General features: G+C 34.0%; 1 protein-coding gene and 1 non-coding gene across 4 annotated transcripts in view; both read right to left on the minus strand.

Moving 5' to 3' along the window:
* Nucleotides 1-8,703: 8,703 nt before the first annotated feature.
* TRNAT-GGU (transfer RNA threonine (anticodon GGU)) lies at nucleotides 8,704-8,775 on the minus strand. The gene has a single exon. It is a non-coding gene; the product is annotated as a tRNA-Thr (tRNA).
* A 3,565-nt stretch (nucleotides 8,776-12,340) lies between these two features.
* LOC118184064 (solute carrier organic anion transporter family member 4A1-like) overlaps nucleotides 12,341-19,678 on the minus strand; it is a 128,879-nt gene continuing 121,541 nt past the window's right edge. For all 3 annotated transcript variants that reach the window (XM_035353701.2, XM_035353699.2, XM_035353700.2), the window contains one exon: nucleotides 12,341-18,935. In XM_035353701.2, coding sequence (XP_035209592.1) covers nucleotides 18,586-18,935 — 350 coding nt within the window. In that variant the 3' untranslated portion in view covers nucleotides 12,341-18,585. The remainder of the gene's footprint in view (nucleotides 18,936-19,678) is intronic.

The following is a 19,678-nucleotide window of genomic DNA, read 5'->3' on the forward strand; positions in this document are numbered from 1 at the left end:
GCAATGTTACGAATTTTGTATAATGTAATATGAAAAGTCTGAAGAAATTGAAGTTCTGCCATAAAATAAGAATGCAGGGGTAAATCTCTCTAACACTGAGGCAAATGGCTGTCTCGTTAATCCAAAAGTCGCTAAACTTGCGACAATTTGGATACATTTTTGTCCGGTCTCTGTATAACTGTAATTGATCCCTATATGTAACTCTAACCGTATTTGGACCTTATATGTAACTTTAACCTTATATGCCTCCATATAACCTTACGAATATGTGGGGCATATATGCCCCATACATTCGAGAAATGAAAGTGCTGGAAATTCGTCGGCATCCGGGGGGGGCGGAATCATGTAAGAACGGAATGAGCATCAGTTCTCAGTGTTTAGTTCAGAGCTGACTTCAGAGTTGTTCGTGCGAGCTTCGTCCTTTGTACCGTTGGTTCCGCAGGTACTTTGATAAAGAACACAGAGTAAAAACAGTTTTCTGTAATTCACCTTCAAGCTGCTAATTATACCTGGGTACTACACCACTGATGTTAAGTTATGTGGGAGAAACAATAATTTAATTGATTTTAGTTTTATATTTGGTGGGTGGGTTGTCAAATTGTCGAGAAATAGCAGAATCTTCAAATATTTTCTAGACATGGTGTTGTCAAGAGAAAACAGCCATTCTGATATTATGCTTTACATATCCATGATATTTTATTATGATGCAAGTGGACCGTTAAGGCTTTTGGACTAATGTGTTTGGAGCATTTTATTTTTGGCCTTTCCATTGACAAGTAGTTGCTCAAACTTTCTTTCGATGTTACAAAAAAAAAAAAAAAAAAACAACACAGTGAGACATTTCCTTGGAACTTTTACATGACAGCACTTTTCTCCTTTGAAGCAGAGTGTTTTATTAGATTAAGTTCAATAAATAATCCAGTTTTATCTGCATTGTAGATAGTTTTAGTGTCATATCCTTCACAAATTTCATTTAGCGTTTTTAATCCAGTCTTATACGTTGTATACCTACTTTCTTTCTTTTCACCATCGACGAAACAGCTGGCCCACTGGGTTAGGTGCTTTTCAGCCTGTTGGATCCCGTCGATGGAATTAAAAATAAATACATGAATAAACATAATTAAAGAGCTTAGTACTGTGTACTGGCCACGAAACGAGGAACATTGAAGTAAGGACCAGAACATGGAAAGAAGATGCATGGTGGGGACTGCTGAGACTAAGCGGAACACATTTCACTATTATCGTACATGTTAGTCATACAGTTATATTAAGGATGTGCTATAAAAATCAGCGTACAGATGTAAAGATGACCAAATACATTACAAATTGTGGAATACATTAAATGAGTTCTGGATTAATCATAATATTAAATATAATAAAAAGCAGCAAAAACAAAAAACACAAAACATTAAGTAAATTAATATATGTACATAGCAGGCTGCTCACGGCACGGTGTCCAAAGAAAGTAGTCACTCCTTTCTCATACAAATAGTCTAAAAATAATGTTATACCTTTGCTTAAAATTGTCAGACAAGGGGTTCTCAACCGGTGGTACGCAAGAGAAAAATAGGTGGTATGCAAAGAAGCAAAGTATTTTTAACTATTAAATTCAAAAATTAAAACCCCAACATCCTGACTGAGGTTTTTTTCTCTAACACTCCTAAATTTATGCTATCTGAGCTTTGTTCAAGAGTGGTGGTGGTAGTAGTACTTTGCAGTGGTGGTACTAAATGTTTTCAGTTTTTGTTTAGATGGTACGCGTTACTCAAAAGATTGAGAACCGCTGGTCTAACCAACCCATTTGATGCTCTGAATTTCTGTCGTCCCAGATTTTCCGAAGCTTCTTTTGCCTTTCCTTTCAATAATACTCCTCTTACAGGAATATTATTTGCTCTTAGAAAACAAAACCAATTGAATACTACTGTTTCGTATGCTACAGTTTTTCTAAATTTTATAGCCTTGGAATGTTCATTTGAATTAGTAATCCATAATATTATTTCTTCTCTATTCTTTAGTACATGATTTACTTGGTTTTCACTTATTCAAAATGTGTGCACCAACTCCCTCAAACTATGATTTTCTATTTCTGCTACACGAATTATATTCAGCTTCTTGTTCTAATGTTAATCTTTCCCTCTTTGAAGCCATGCCAGATAGCGTATGCAAAAATAACACAAATGTGCAAATTACACTTCTTTTGCTCCCTTATCCGAGTAAGAACCAAGAATAATACACTCGTGCTCCAAGAATAAGCAGTAAACGCTAAAAGAAAAGATACGAATGTAAAAAATGGAATTAAAGCATACAGTTTACCTATGAGGTAGAGGTTGCATCGCCGAATGCAAAAAGGCAACCAAAATTAGCATAAAACGCAATTCCGAAGTCATACCACAACACCTTAAAGAGGCATGCAGGATCTATGCATTAGTAGTCAGCAAGGATCGATAGTTCCGAGTAATCCGAGATAGCCAAAGGAAAAAGCATGAGGTGAAAACACCATTTGCACGATAATCGTTAGCAAAGGGATCTAAACCCCTGTAGAAGAGGTGAGTCTAGATTCTGGAGGATTACCACAACGACAGACGATCGCTTCCTCTTGCTATGTGCCGTGAATCACTAACAGCACAACAGCTGGCGTCGCATCTCTCTACTGCTGCAGGAAGGCCCGTATCCCACCAAACTGTGTTGCATCCGCTACATAAAGGTGGATGTTACGCTTGGGTGGAGTACAAAAAGGCAGAATTTTGTTTCAAATTTTATCATTTCCTGACTTATCAAATGGTTCTGCTCGATGAAAAAAACAGTAAAAAATTCCAGCTCAATCTCTCGTCATCTTCAAGTTCCACACGAGGAAAATAATAATAATAATAATAATAATAATAATAATAATAAAATCAATGTTAATGATAATGACAATATCAAACTTTTTTAAAAATATTTTTTTTTTACAAAAATTTTCTTCCCTGATCTAAGATATGGTTGTAATTGGTAAACAAATGACATTAAAATGTTTCAACTTAATCACTCGTCATCTTCAGGTTCCACAAGGGAACCAAAGAAATTTTTCTCGGTGTCAAACTTCGTAAGTTCGTTCCAGGACTTTACGACAGCGTATGAATCCCTCCCTGGCTTCTGCCTCCCATGTTACCAATGACACTTCTGTAACCAGTCTCACATGAGTCTCCACTACTTGAAAATGGCAAAGAAGCTTTCCTACTTCAAACTGAGAACCACCTCTAACCAACCTCTTCAGCGACGAAGACAGAAGATTGATCTTCTGTCTTCGTCGCTGAAGTTCAAGGTAGCTGGTGGTTCCAAGGGATTGTTCCAGCGAATCATCTCAAAAGATTCCTCTGCTTTGAAATTCAGTTTGAGAAGCACAAATTGTCGTATTTTCCCTTTCCAGTCAGTTTATTTTTTTCGGTATTCTTTTCCAACCAAGTTGACGAATTTGTGCTGGTTCACCTTCCAGCATCGTCAACAGGATGTTTTCAGAGTGAGCAAAGTAACAGTTCCTCTGAATAATTTCGTGAACGATTGCTTTAAAGTTTTCTAGCAAGGATGAACTTTTTGTTCATTCCGTGAACATGACGTGCTCAATGTGTTGTTCTCAGGATTTTCTTTATTTCAAACCAGGGCGGCGCATGAACTTTTATAACACATTTGGTTAGTGGCTTCAAATGGTCTGTTGGTTTGGCGGTTGATACATAAAGGCGAAGAATTCTGTTATTTGTAGACAGCCATCTAGATAGGGCCATCTTTAAAGAAATCCTATTTTCTAAGCCTAGCATCGCAGTTGGATACCAGAGCAGTGGGGTCACTTACTCTTTACGCGTATGAGTCCCGATTTAACATCCTAAACGATTCCCGAAGGGCAATGATATGGTGAGAGCTAGGGACACGCTATCGGGCGTTAGACATCGTCGAAAGACACCGTTACAGAGAAGGAGGCTTACTTGTATTGGCTGCTATAAAAACGAACGGCCGCACCGACCTCTACCTGATTCCTAATGGTCCCGTCACAGACGTCCAATATCGCGACGAAATTCTGTACTTTCGTGTACCTCCTTTTATCGCTGCAATGGGTACCCACAATATTTGTGAACGATAACGTCCGCTGGCATACAGCTCGAGTGATGCGGAGTTATCTGGAGAGTGAAACCATTCCACATCTGCCGTGGCCCGCTAGATCTCCGGACCTGAATCCCAAACAGCATGAGTGCTACATGTAGGCAAAACGGATAGCAGACCTCAGTGTGCTGCCAGGCAGCCTCCACGTGCTCCGACATGCATTACTATAGGAATAAGTGCTACTGCCACAGCAAGCGATCAATGGCACTATTGCCAGCCTGCCTCTCCATTGTTAAGCATACCAGTTATTAGTGTGATGTTTCCAATGCACATTTTCCAGCCCATATGATCTTTCGCTAGGGTGACGGCCCTAATACATGTGTTTCTGTATGTCTTTGCTTTATTGTTTGGCATTGCTAGACCACGGCCACACCAACTTATTAAATCAGTTTCACGCATATCCATTAAATGTTTTTTGTTTTATTCTATGTTTTACCTTTTGCTTATTTTTTTTATCAGGAGTGTAAAAGGTTTCACTGCTATACACATTTGAGATCCCTGCACCTTGGCAAGTGGGCCAGTAATCTCATCAACTTTTCTTTCCCATTGGTCCCTGCCTTGGATTGCCTTACAATTTGCTACCACTCTTTTCTTTCCCTACTGAGAACTGTAGCAAGAATAAGTAGATTTTGAATTCTATAAATGGGAAATAAACTTTTGATTGCACGCAGCTTCCTTTTTCCAAATGTATTCTTATCGTTTTCCTTACTGAAAAGCTGCTTTTAAAAGAGGAGGATTAACTTTTTATTTCATCGTTCCCTTATCACAAAACTATCTTTTACTGAACACAAACTTGCCTTTGAAACCTCCAAAGATTACTAACAAAGAGTATTTTTATTTTTATTTATTTCTCTACCCCTATCTTATTTTTCAAACCTTTTTTAGTGTTTCTTAACAATAGGTAAATACGCTAAGGTTTCTATTTATAGGGACCGGGGCCAGCAGAATTTTCCCTTAAAAAGTCCCTTACAGGAGGTACTACTGCATTTCGATAAAAAGCAGATTTTATAGGAATTATTTGAGGGTTAGGCTTGATTACAAAAACGCCCGGGCACACAATGACGTTCAGCGCTCCAAACTCACGGGCACCCGGAGGAGCTTTAATCTTTCGACGTCAGGAACGAAGGGGTTAAATTAATGTACAGCTTGAACTATTATAAAGTTGTGCATTGAAAGACGTTAAGTAAGTATTTGTTTTGCATAAGAAAAAATATTTATAAATTCATCCATTAATATTAGGCATAAACAAAATACCATAATTTGGCATAGGAAAAAAAAAACGTTTGGCGTAAAAAAGTAATTTTGCGTCTGTGCCTGATCGCCTTCGAAATCGAGGTCACAGAAGTAACACAGCATGAAAAATGAAAGTTACTATAATTCCAAACCAACTGTATTCGAGTTATAAAAAATTGCAAATATGTAACTGTACAAGAGAATGATCATAATACAAATATTGGTTACAGAGAACACTAGGAGTACAATCCAAGGCCTATAAATTAATGTGGAGCTAGTCTTAAACTTTAATGGGGAAGCAAGGACATGTGCAGAGGTGAACGGTCTGGCTGCATAGGTGTTTTCCTAGTTTTCTCCATGTGTGAAGTGGATATGAGCCAATTTCTCTGAAAAAGTTCTCCTGTTAGTATACTATATATCTCATATGCTTTTCCAAACTCAAATGAACTAAACTAAACCAAGGACATATGCAAATCTGGACACTCGAATTTGTGGTAGGAAGTCAAGCTAGAACTGCATTTGTGTTTGATTGTTGTTTGCAGGATCAGAAATATTCGACTTCACAATTTTCAAAATTCCCTGCAAGTTGCTAATTAGCATAATTTTAAATGATATTTAGTTGAAGTTCTTAGCAACACAATTTAATAGCAGTATACAAATTTTCAGTGGCGTTTTTGTGATTAATCAATTAATTAAGAATCAATCCTTAACGTTATGAAGAACAGAAGCCTTTTGTTCATTTTACAGGAAAATAACACATTTCAATAGAAAATGACACCGATCTATGCATTAATGTTTATTAAATGTAAATACTAGTAAATAAAAATATTATCCCAAATATTACGAAATCTGCATTCTGTTATAATCTAATTCTATTTATAAGACATAAAAGCAAAATATTCCTCAAAATTACACTTTTAAATTTTAAAATAAATTCATTGAATAGATACTGTATGTGCAGCAAATATGATTAAGGCAGGTTTGTGTTGTACATGCCATGTTTCCTGACATTTTTATTTCTTTTAAATTTATTTCTGTATGGCAGAAACGCGTGCCACACATTAAATCTCTTTGTTAGATTACATTAAGTTCCTGCAAAAGTTTAAGAATAAGTTACATTTCTTCTTTAGCCCAAAGAGGCAATTTGGCCAGAAAGGCTATTAATTTCGTCGGCATTTTGAGTTGGTTTACGGCTATAAATGGCGAATCACTTTTCAAATTGTTGCCACCAAATATTAGAGTCCCCATTATATTTAAATAAATTAAATAATGAATAATCTGCATAAATGTATGTATGTTTCTCGCACTGTGAAAAAACAACGGTACCTAGAGACATCAAATTTTAAATAACATAGTCATGCACTGAGCATCTGAAAGTCCAAACTTGGAATTTGTTTTATTATCTATTTCATATTTTGTAAAACTTTAACGAATTTTTGATTAATAAACTCAACGATTTCAAAGCGAGAAACGACAACATTGCATATACATATATATATATATATATTTTCCAGCGTATGAGACTGTGTATCGAAAATTCTGAAGATATGCTCTTTTGAATTATTTTGTGATATTGCTGTTGAATTGAATTTTATGGTTTAAGAGGGAAGAAAATGATATTTAATAAATGAAAGGTAACACACAAAACTTCAAAGCTTTCAGATTTAGCCCACAGGGCCCAGAAGAGGCTATTAATTTCGTATTGGCATTTTGCGTCGAAAACTTTAACTATCCGTTTCACTTTTTAAATTGTTGCCACCAAATATTATCGCCCTGTGCTATGTTTAAAGATTAAATAATGAAGAATCTGCATAAATGTATGTATGTTTCATGCATTGTGATAAAACAACGGTACCTAGAGCCATAAAATTTTGAATAACGTAATTCTCCACTTAATATGGCCATCTTGAATAACGTAATCCTCCACTTGATATGGGCATCTGGAAGCCTTCATTTAGAATTTGGAATATGCTTTATTATCGATTTCCTATTTTGTAACACTTCAACGAATTTTTGATTAACAAAACGATTTCAAAGAAAGCAACAGTGTGCCTCCCCCCCCCAAAAAAAATATCTCCCGCGAGCGAGACTGTGTATCGGAAATTCTAAAGATATGCTCATTTTAAAATTATTTTGTGATATTGCTGCTGAATTGAATTTTGTGTGAGTTAAGTGAGAAGAACATTATATTTAATAAATAAAGGTAACACACAAAATGTTAAAAAAGTGCCCCTTTGGATGTAATGTAAAATCTGAAAGATTTCATATTTTTCTTTGTTTATTACTTTTTTGGGGGGGTTAAATCACTTTTAAAAATGTTACATCTTGCATACCGAAAAACAAGCTTTCCTCATCTGGATACAGTCTCTGTAATAGAATAATGCCTATTTTTGTTACTAGAAATCAAAAATTTACGATGGTACTATTTAAATAGTGAAAGAAGAATCATTAAATTTTATATTTGTAAAATTGAAAATATGAATATCTAGTTAGGAGCAACATTTCTTCAGAAGTTTTACATGCGCACAGTAGAAAACTATAACGTACTATCTTAGATGCACTTTTACTAGTCAGTTTCTTTCTTTCTTTCTTTCTTTCTTTTTTTTTTTTTTGTTGTTGTTGGTTTCGTAAATAAAAGCTCACTCAAATTTGGAAGAACGCGAGATGAGAAACAATGAAATCAAAGAAATATGTACTTTGAAAAGCTAAGTGAGTGATAAACAGCTGAGCATGGAAACAAGAACCTGTAAAATCTATTAAATAGCAGATTCCTTATTGTCTTTCTATTACATCCTAAAAAGATATACACGAGTATGGTGCAGTAAGAACCTGTGCTACGATATGTACATTTAAGAATAAGTTACGAGTACATTATATCTTTCAATAAATCTTTATTGTCTATTTATAAGTAGTTGAGAACATGGAAAGGTGTTCCTATCAAAGCTATTTTGTAATAATTGTACTGAAAAGACGAAAAGATCGTACTATAAAGCTAACATTTTTACCTTCCTTTAACCGGTATACATAGGTAATGTGTAGAGTCATTAGGATTTATTGGAAGCAGGCAAGCTGAAAAATTAGCAACCGCCTTCGCCGGGAATCGAACCATGGACCTCTGTAATAACCGCCCAGCGTGCTACCGTTACACCACGAAGGCACGCTAGGGAAGTGGGAGAAATACCTTATATACTCCCCTTTTTAAAGGGCGACTATGGTTTTAGGGACATAGTCGCCAAATCCTGGGTGCGGAGAATCATCATCCACAACTCTTTTAGTTCGGGCGCCACTTGTAGAGTCATTAGGATTTATTGGAAGCAGGCAAGATGAAAAATTAGCAACCGCCTTCGCCGGGAATCGAACCACGGACCTCTGGAATACCAGCCCAGCGTGCTACCGTTACACCACGAAGGCACGCTAGGGAAGTGGGAGAAATACCTTATAAAAGGAAGTAATATTTTCGGTCCAAAAATTTTATAGTGAATTTTCAGTGAAGAGGCATGAATTGTAGTTTCAACAGGTTTTGACTATTTTTGGAGTGATTGCTGTATGTGTGTGTGTGTGGTGATTATTTCATTCGCGATAACTTTTATACCAAATTTCCAAAAATTTTTGCTTTCCGTGTTTAAGCTCTTTGTATTCATAAAAAGAGTTGATTAGATATTAGATAAAATTAGACAACCAGAAATGGCACTTAATTTGAAGCCATTATAGTTTTGAATGGACAACCGAAAGTACTACTTTATCTGAAGCCCATAACAATTTTCAATACAAAACTACATTAAAATGTAATGCAAAATTTTTCAGTTTTTGTATTTTAAGACTTTATATCAATGACGCAACAAAATATTAGACTTTGGTTAAAATTGATAAAACGGAAGTGATACTTACATAACACTCTGTACAGATTTTCAGAAAATACATATTATGATATAACTCAAAACTTCTCAAATTTTATATTTAACCCTTTCGCCGTCTTCTCCTGTCCGCGAAAATTTCTCCCCGGCGGCCCTTTGTTTTTCGCAGCGTGTAAAGTTGTTTTCTCTGTACATATATAACTTTCCATACATAACTTTCATAGTGGATGAATGTCAATGAATATCAAGTAAAATCATAAGGAAATGAAGCATAATGGAAAAGTAATAATATCTCTGCTTATTTCTAACAGCAGGATTAATTTGATAACATCTAATCCAGGCGGTCCACTCCTCCCGTTTTGTTATTGTAATCTTTTACAATTATTGTTTTTTTTTTTTTGCAGTTCTTTTTCCGTGTTTCAATATCAATCATAGAGTTATTATGGACTGTACTCATCAAACGTATATCCTTCTTGTCTTTCCAATTCACAACCTCATTTTTTCTCTTCTGCTGAGTAGACGTTGAAGATCTCTCACTGTCTTGTATTTTATGTAAAATGGCGCGAATATTCATAAAACCCCGGGGGGGGGGGAATTCAATTAGAAATAGAATGCGTGATTAGTACTGCCCTCTAGGAAGTATTAGAACAAACAAAAATAAAAACTCAAACAAGTAAACACTTAGAAAGCGTTTTAAACGTTTAAAAGTTTTAAAATGTAGAAGAACGCTTGAAGCGCGTTACTGCCGCCATGCCGAAGTTTCACTTGAACGCGCTAGACGCGTTACGGACGACGAAGTGCTTAAAACTCATTAATGATTCAAAACAGTATGTTATATTTTAAAGAGATATTTATGGTGCTTCGAAGTCTAAGCAGATTATCGTGAAAAATATATAGAATTTGAGTAGAAATATAGAAAAAGAGTTTGGTTGACAGGCTTGTCAAATTGTACCGCCCAGTGAATGGTCGTGCTATATTCAGACTTCGGCAGCAGGCAACCTATCACATTCAAAAAACATAACCTTCGTTTCAAGCGTGTTTGGAAGTTCCACAATCGCCAGAATGTAGAAGTTTTAGCTACAATAATCGTTCTTTTGACAAAGCAAAAAAGCAAAGAAGGAAACAAAAATAAAATTTAAGACGTTTTTTAAAAGATTTTTTTTTAAATCTGAAAATATTAAGATTTAATGTCGCTCAGAGAGGGGATTTCTTTGGTTTTAAAGTTTCATATGGTCTCTCTGACGTCACAGTTCATCAATTTGCTGTTGATCATTCATTTTTCACCAGCGGCCGAGCGGTAAAGACGCTGAACACTGGTAGTTCGGTCCGAGGTTCGAATCCCGCGAACGGGCTGGCTGCATGGGCGTTTTCGTGGTTTTCCCCATGTGTAACGTGTATACGAGCCAGTTTCCCTTAGAAAGTCCTCCACGAAGGCATCCCTCCCTTTAGGCAGATAGCCCTCGTATGCTTTGCCATAATTGAATAACCCATAACCCAACTCATTCATTTTTCAATCGAAGAATATAACACAATTTTTAATAGATCCCGAGCTGGCCATATCAGATTTTTTTAAATATATTTCTTGTAAATTGCAATAGGGATAGATACGTTTGGCAACTGATACACAAATATACAAATATATCTCAAATACAGAATTACACATACACTTATTTTTTAAGAACAATCTTTTCAAGAACGGTCATCACAATCTTTTTACCTTCGTCAAATTCATGTTAATGACACCATCACGATTAGCTTGTAAGGATCTTAAGTTTTACTAACGTTTATTTTATTTTAAATCTTTACTATCACTTCTTATTTTCTACTTCCGGCCAGAATTAAAAGCTTTAACTTATTTATGCAAATTTGTCTGGCGAACGCCAAGTACTTAAGTTGTGGCTTTTTGCCAAGCAAGAGAGAGGAAGGAGTTAGTAGAAGCAGGCCGCTTGCCTTAGCAGTTTTTACTCGGTTGCTGGTTGCCTTCCAGGCCAGAGGTTTAATCCTCTTGATAATTTTAAACGTATTGTAGTGTTAACAGTTCTCTGTACTACATACGGCTTCCTGTTAATATACGGCCAATCTTCCACGTAGGCCCTTGTTTATTATTCCAAAGTTAAGTTAGAGTTTAGTTAATATTTTTATATTCTTACGTTCAGACCACAAGTGGTTGGTCTCTGTATTCCGAAGTCCGGAAACCATTGTAAAGAGTAAAAAATAAAGGGTTTCGTATACCCTTCCTGTGTATCTTGTCTACTTCCCACATTTATTGAACATAGCTTTAGTAAGCTCCCTGTTCCGAGTCAGGTTCTTGAATGTTCCCAAAGCAAACAAGGAGAAACATTGAACCTGATAAGCTTAAGTTACTACTATTTTATTTGTTGAATTTTTTGCACTTATTTCGTATTTCAGTTTTTTCCCCCACACTTTCAGTGACGTATCCCGATTTTGTCTTGGATATCAGAAAAATTCACATGTGAACTACGCCTAGATAACTCTGCGTTCCTCATGTGGTTACAGAAAGGCACATATTCTTCACACCTGACATTACTTTTTGATGAAACATAATAGCAGGTCACCTATACCGATCCTTTGCGGCACACGAACGGCTTAATATGTTGACATTTCGCGATTTATTGTATAAGTATTTCTAATGCTAGCATGTTTATCAGGAGCTACCTATCAATAAGGTAATAACTTCTCTGCAGATAATGCACATCTCAGGGAATGTCACTGAAATGTCATTTTTTACTCGTGTCGGATGTCCATACTTTCCACATTGGAACACACATGGGCCATGTTAAAATGTTACAGTCACGTTATATTATGCGTAAATCATGTCAGATCGAATATCGTCATGCACTGCTGACAGAAAGAGCGATGCAAGATATATAGCTCTGGGCATGTATTTCAGCAATAAATAAATAGGTTGTTATATAAAAATTTAACCACCATTGTAATTTTCGATGCTCACATTAAACTTTATCATGATCAAGCAATTTTTCTACGAGTATGGAATTTTTTTACATATAACGTCTACAAATACAGAGGATTCTAGTTGCTGTTTCAGAAGTAATTATTATTTAAAATGTTATAATTTAAAAATGCAACAACTATCAAGAAAATTATGTACGAAATTTTTAATTCATTTTATACCAGATGACAATTTTTTACATTTGTACAAATTCAGTCTTCCAACTGAACGTGTATATGAAATAAGAAGTCATTTCAATGCTCACATTGGAAACACAAGCTGGCCTTCAACATTACAACATTATAGAATGCAGCTTAAGTAAAATAACTTTTAAAACCTGACTAATATAAGGTTAATGAGAAGTAATGCAGGAATTTAGCTTCCAAAATTCATGTGCAAGAAAAGTAAAATTATTCTGCAGGCAAAATTCTTGATGTTATGTGCTTTATTTCCCAACTCAAAATAACCAAAGATTTCTTAATTTTAACTACAAGTCGATGGTTTCATATGCTAAAAAAATCACTCGCATCACCTGTAATGTTGCAAAAGCAGGTCGAAAAATTTTTTCAATAAATCTGCAGCACTTACATCAGAGCTATCGGTAAATGTCTCTATTGAAGAAGGTTTAAAAGAAGTTCCGAAGTGTAATTTTAATCTTGTAAACATCTTAAAAGTAGATGATCAAACGATTTCGAGGATGATGAATCAAAGATGTTGGTAGAATTATTTCATTCAGGTTATAAGGTATTTCTTCCGCCTTCTTAGCGTGCCTTCGTGGTGTAGTGGTCAGTACCTCGACGCGTATTCGAGAGGCCCGTGGATCGAGTCCTGGCGGCATATTTCACAAGTGCACATCTGTGTAGCCACCGAGGGAGTGGCTTCTAGGATGGACCAATGAGCATCCAGAAATATTTCTGTCATGTCACATGACCTTTGCTTCTGAAACTTTCATTGCGAAGTTAAATCAAACACAGGCAATTATGAAGATTTCACTACCTGGTTGAAATAAATACAAACACATGTTGGATACTTCGCAAAAATATCGATGTGAAATATTACTTAATACGTGGTAAATAAGATGAAGAAAGAAATATGTGATAAACATCCGAGCCTAAATGCAATCTTTACATAAAACTATGCGTATAAGAAAAATATTTACACCAATTATATATGTAAATAGAAGTCAGCTCTTTTCATTGCAGTCTATATGAAAAAGATGTTCTATAAATGATAACCAATGCAGAATTTTAGTCAAAGGGAACTTTACTAATTTGCATTCGTATGCATTTAGTGTGTCAAATTTCACATTTAATAACTGCTCACTCTTAAATGTGCTGTCTACACAAGAAATCCTCATCAAACAGAGTGAATTTATCTTATATTAACGAATATATTCATATTTATTTACATATAATTTTTAATGTTAGCAATGGATATAATCAGATCATATGTATTCTGAATCTTACACTTTAAAAATCAAAAGAATGCAAGCACTGAAATAAGAAAACACTATATTCATTGTAACACTTTCAGTCATTCTCATCTCAATTAAAAAAATATACACTTGAATTCTTTTAATCCACGTAATATGCCGTGAACATCAAATATTAATGCGTGATAAAAATCGCGAAAGTGAAATGTCAGAGATTAATTAAACTCAGAAAACGAAAGCACTAAAAGATTTCTAGTATTCTGTCATATATTTATAACTGCGAAACAAATGCAAATTAAAACGTAAACAACATATGCTCACATGCACGGAGATTTAGCGTCACAAGCGCAATATAGCAGCTCATTGGTCCATTTTCGAAACCCCTCCCTCAGTGGCTACGCTGATGTGCACTTGTGAAATATGCGTCACGGCGAAGGACATTGCTAATTTTTCATCTCTCCTGCTTCGAAATAACCTAACGGCTCTACAAGGTGAAAAATAGTGAAGAAGCGTTTTCTACACAAAGTCAACAAGAACAAATCGTTTGGAATGAACAAAGAAGTTTCCTTATACTGGATTCCATATGAACTTGTAGCTAAAAGCATCAGCAAAAGATATCGATTTACAGTTCTCTGGTCATAAGAAATTAAATGCAAATTTCTTTTAAGGCGTCTTGCGATTTGGAGATGAGCTACAGATTCCTATACTAGTGTTAATTTGAAAAACAAAATGGTTGTGTTGAAAAGAGAAACGACATCCATAGCAAAACCAGGTTCGCATCCAAAACGATTTTGACATGCATATGCTGGCTGACGAAAGGCGTAGTTTATTTTGAGTTATAGAGGTTTTCACTTTTTTCTATTAAATTAAGTGTCGTGGAACCCAGTGAACTGCTAAGTGAATAATCGCTTAGGTCCAAGAACACAAAGAAAAACTCAAGAAGGGTTAATTACCCTTTATTCACTCAATGTAAGATTTAACAGTCGTCCCCTTTCTTCGGGCGTATAGCAAAGCCTTCATTTGGGCGTAAACTCAAAATGTAACAAATTAGAACTAACTAATAACTAAGTAAAGAGATTTAGCTGAAGCTTATACAATTGGTAGTTTGCTGGTTTATTTAATATTAAGGGCTAAATTAGTTGGCCCGTAATATTAAATAAGTCAGCGAACTACCAAAAAGGCACGTAATACGGACGAGCGTAACAGCAACTTAAAGAGTCGTAGCCCAAAGGCAAACGCGCGCTATTCGGGAATCGTCTATCGAAGTCACTTGACTTATATACTATTCTCCTTCTCATTTGTATTCAAAACGGTCTATAAAATCATTCTGGTTGAAGCTAGGTAAGATAGGAAAGGTGTTTTAAATTTAAATAATTGTTATAAATTTAAAATATACCCCACAGAGCTATTCGAAAATAAAAATTAGTTAATCCATTGTTTTCAGTAAATAGTGTCAAATGGGCTTTATTCATCTAAAAAGCTGCAATTCAGCCATTGATATTTGTAGGCGCCTGATCGTCTGCTGATCCCATGGAGGAAGGTAGGAAGTAAGATGGAGTCGCCCTAAACAAGTTTCTCCCGTACCCTGCTCTGAAGCACCGGCGATCCCTACGTGGTGACCAAAACATTGGGTCATTTACCATTGAGTTCTATGGGATTTGACGCGTTCGGATGTAAATATTTTGTAATTACGTCGTAAATATACTTATAAATGTATATATTTTCTTTTTCTACAACACTTCAGAGTCCTAAGTATGTGAAAACAACATATTTTTAAACAACATTTCATTCTGAACGGAATTAAATGCTATACTTTTCACAGGACAGTTTTCTCAGAATGGTTTAATTTGAATGAAATATTTTCACAAGTTTTCGTTAATTACATTAGAAAAAAAAATTAAGGTAATTCGATTTTATTCGGTTAAGGTACAAAAATTAAGATCAAAGTTTATTGTATTTTTAATATTAAAATTATGCATTATTCTTTTCTATTTATAGAGCTTCTTCCTAAAATACTTTCTTAAATATGACATGATTTTTTGGCTTCTGAGGCATCTTTTAAATCGAAAAATGTAAGTCAATTTATAATTAATGCTCTATTCGGTTCATTTTAAATTAGAGAATTATTAGGAATCAGCAAAATACTTTAAATAGGTATTTCGCTAATTCCTAATAATTAAATAGGTATAAAATAGTACTTGACTTTCTCTGAACATTTCTGAAAAGGAATAAAATAAGTTTTTTTTTTTTTTTTTTTTTTTTTTTTTTGAGTATTATTTAAAACTTGTAACTGAGTTATTATAAAATGTAAGGGGAATAATTCTTTTAATTATACTTATCAGATTTTTTTTTTTACCCTTCATTTCAACAATACATATTCCAAAACTCTATTACTAAGTGCGCATCTCATAGCATTTGCTTTACAATAACTTTTAACAGATTGCTTTCCAATACGAACAATTCTTGCTTAAATAGTTTTATAACGTATTTGTCAACAGGATTTCAATTTATGTTTACAATTCAATATTAAGGTTATTATATATTTAGATAAAATTTATAATTATTATAAATTAGATACATTTAATCATTAGATTTCTTCGCAGTACTTTCACAGTTGTTTATAAGTGAATAAATTCTTCATTTCAAATACATTTATAAATAATTTAATGAATATTTAAGTATTTTGTCAAAGGCAGATACATGCTTTTTGCAAGCACATGCATAAATACCCATACATATTTCCTATTTTTCATTTCCGGCATGTGCATATCTTTAATTTCTGTGCATTCACTATATTTTTCGTGTAAAGTAATTTACACTAATTTAGCATACACCCGAAAGTTTTACATAAAATATATATATGAATATAATTTGAATGAAAATTATAAGTATTATTTTTAATATTCACTCAAAGGTCAGTTTTTCTTCAAAATTCCTCCACGATGGCATCTCTCTCTTTAGGCAGATAGCCCTTGCATGCGTTACTCTATTTAATAAAAACTTAATCTGACCTATGTGCCTAATTACAAATATTTTAACATACATAATTTTATATTTATAAAACGTGTAAGTCCAAAGTGATTATTTTTCAGATATATAAAATTAAAACGATGGGTTTAAAATGAGCAGCAGTAAAGCCTCTCCTCTTAAAAATTTTAAAAGGTACATGTTACAATAATATATGGATGTGCAAAAACATTTGTTTTATTTAAAACATTTTGACGTTTGGAAAATAAAATAAAAGTAGCGAATACTCTATCAAGGGTATCGAAAGACGTATACAATTTTAAATGTACCGTACGGTATTTTTCATTCTTTAAGCATAACATTTTTCTTAAAATCTATATTTTTGTAGTGCAACAGCTTATAATTTTATAAAACAAATTCATAATCAAAATCGCGGTTGTTAGTTATTGAAAAATAACCAAGATGTGATTTTTGCGTAAATGTCACTAAACTATACAAATTGCTATTATCCATCATACTATGAATGTTTCTTTCATGCGAAAGTGTCCCTTTTTCGACTTCTATGGAACTGTCGTGTGTCGAAATACTATCAGAATCTTGTCAAGCGAGCTTCTGAATGTAAACAAAGAACACCCCATCTGGTGACCCAAGCTTCAAAGCAGTGCTTCACTTTTAGCGTGGGTTGGCCCCTCCTCCCTTTCCTACCTCCATGGCTGATCCTCTGCGATACGAAAACTCTACCGTAGTTGCCTAGCAACGAATCTTGTAACGCCACATGCGTCAATATCGTTTGTTTTTTGCAATTCTTTTTTATTAGCTTGTTCGATGAAAATTTTGTTGCTTGGATTTTTGAATGGCTGCTAATTAAGCGGTTAATTTTCGAATAAAATAAAAGATGGATTTAAAAGAAAATTAGTTTCGTTATTTCGTAGCTACAGTCCATAACAATATTAATGGTGATGATAATGCTATATCACATCCTGCACAAATAATTTTGTAAATTTTTAATCCTTATAAATGAGAAATTATTCCTCATCCTCCTGAAAATCCAGGTATTGTCCCCATATGATAAAATTAAATTTTGCCAGGAATCTAAAAAGAATCATAAAAATTATGGACACTTTATTACAAACTAAATTTATACAACATTAATTGCCCCGGTCAGGATCCTGAATTACTTTTCGATCGACATTATGTAACAGAAATATATGTTCTAGATCATAAAACTGTGATAAATAATTTGAATCAATAATACAACATTTAAATAACGTTACTGTTGACAAAAGCGAAAGAAAAAAAAAATCCGCATTATTTTGTAGAGAGTACTGAAATTTTCGTTCATATACAATATAAAAGGCAAAATCTATTTACAAACAGCTTATTACAAGCACGGAACATTGAAGATGATTCGAAGCAATTTCTTTCTTCACGCAGCTCGAGTTTTTTTTTTTACAAAATGTCAACATAACAGGAAGTAGATTGCGAGTTGAAATCTTTCAGTATCAAGTTACAAACCTGAGAAAGAGTGCAAGTTGTTTAAAGTATCTACCTCGAGATGATCCATTTTAAAGTTATTGAATCAATTATATAAAGATAGAATACCTTACAATAAAAAGATCACAATTTCCCACCTTCTGAGATATATATTTACGATAAAAACGAGATCTGAAGTGGCGAAATTTAAAATATCAACTCATTCATACTTCCTATACGAGTACAAACTGTAAACAGGCTTTCAAGAAATACGTTATATAATAAAGTATAAGTATTTGCCATGAATATATTTTGTACATTGGAAAAAAACATGTAATATATACATTTGACATTCTGTTCTGTTTGTCAGTTCTCTAACATGCTTTTCAGGATAATCTGACTAAAGCATGATAATTTTAAAATGACTGCACTTCAAAGTCATACAAATGATGTATAAATAGCCCGAAACATGGGTTTTAAATATTCTTTGATGGTATATTGACAATGGAAATCGTTTTAAAGGTTCAAATTATGTTTCCATTCAATATTTTTATGTCAGATTCTCCCTTGCTCACAGCAAAGGAATCAGATGTAAGAATGTCTTTGTGGCCAGCATCCATAACTGTGCATATTTCTGCTTTAGTTTCATTCTCGCCGCTGTCTTCTACGCCTCCTGGTGGACAGTAGAGTAACCAAGCAAAAAAGAAGAATACGCAAGACAGAGACTTCAGAACGCACGCCAAAATGAGGACGTTCGTACTCATTAGTTGGTTATCATAGAAGAGACATGCACCTTGCTCGTTGCATGTATCTTGCCACAATTCGCAACTCAGATCAATCAAGGAGCCGAACAAAATAGGGGCCGGAATGGTACCTAGGAAAAAAAAAAATTCAGTAGCAATAAAGATGCTTAGATAATACAAGCTTTCAAAATATTTGCCGTCTTTTAGAGACTAGGCCTTTTGCTTGATTCGTGCAAAAGCAAAGCTATATTTTTCCTAGGAGGTGGGGAAAACAAACTACGAGATCAAAAGTTAAAAATTAAGGAAATTTTTGTTTGGCATTCAAGAAAGGCAACGAAATTTTTCGAGCTGAACATTGCTGAATAAGCATTTTTTTTATTTATTTATAAGTGTGATTTTATTGTATTTTGAAATCTGAAAATTGTCTTAGGATATTAGAACATGAATAACATAAATAATCAAATATTTTGTGTTAAAAAAACTGCGAAGTTGTTTTTATACGAAGTTAAAGTGTTAAATAAAATTATCAATATTGATAAATTAAAATGTCATAGGAATGTTCCTGAAATGTTTAAATTCAGAAGAAAAATAATAATCTATATTAAAAAAAAATATCCCAAAAAATGTTTTTAAAAGTATTATATGTTCAGAATAAAACCTTTAGATTTTTTTAAATGAATACATCTTAAATTTGATATTCAACAAGATTATGGTTAAATGATTGTACAAGGTTTGGTTTTTAAACGAATCAGCTTGATAATAAATTTCTAGGAAATTCATATTATCAAAAAATAATATAATCAATTTCTATCTTCCAAATAAAATCCAGTTTAACATTTAGCGTCCGGATTATATGATGATTAACTTCTGATTT

The sequence above is a fragment of the Stegodyphus dumicola genome, chromosome 12, assembly GCF_044657685.1.
Source record: "Stegodyphus dumicola isolate Sdum_Otavi_A_Nest chromosome 12, ASM4465768v1".
Taxonomy (NCBI): Eukaryota; Metazoa; Arthropoda; class Arachnida; order Araneae; family Eresidae; genus Stegodyphus; species Stegodyphus dumicola.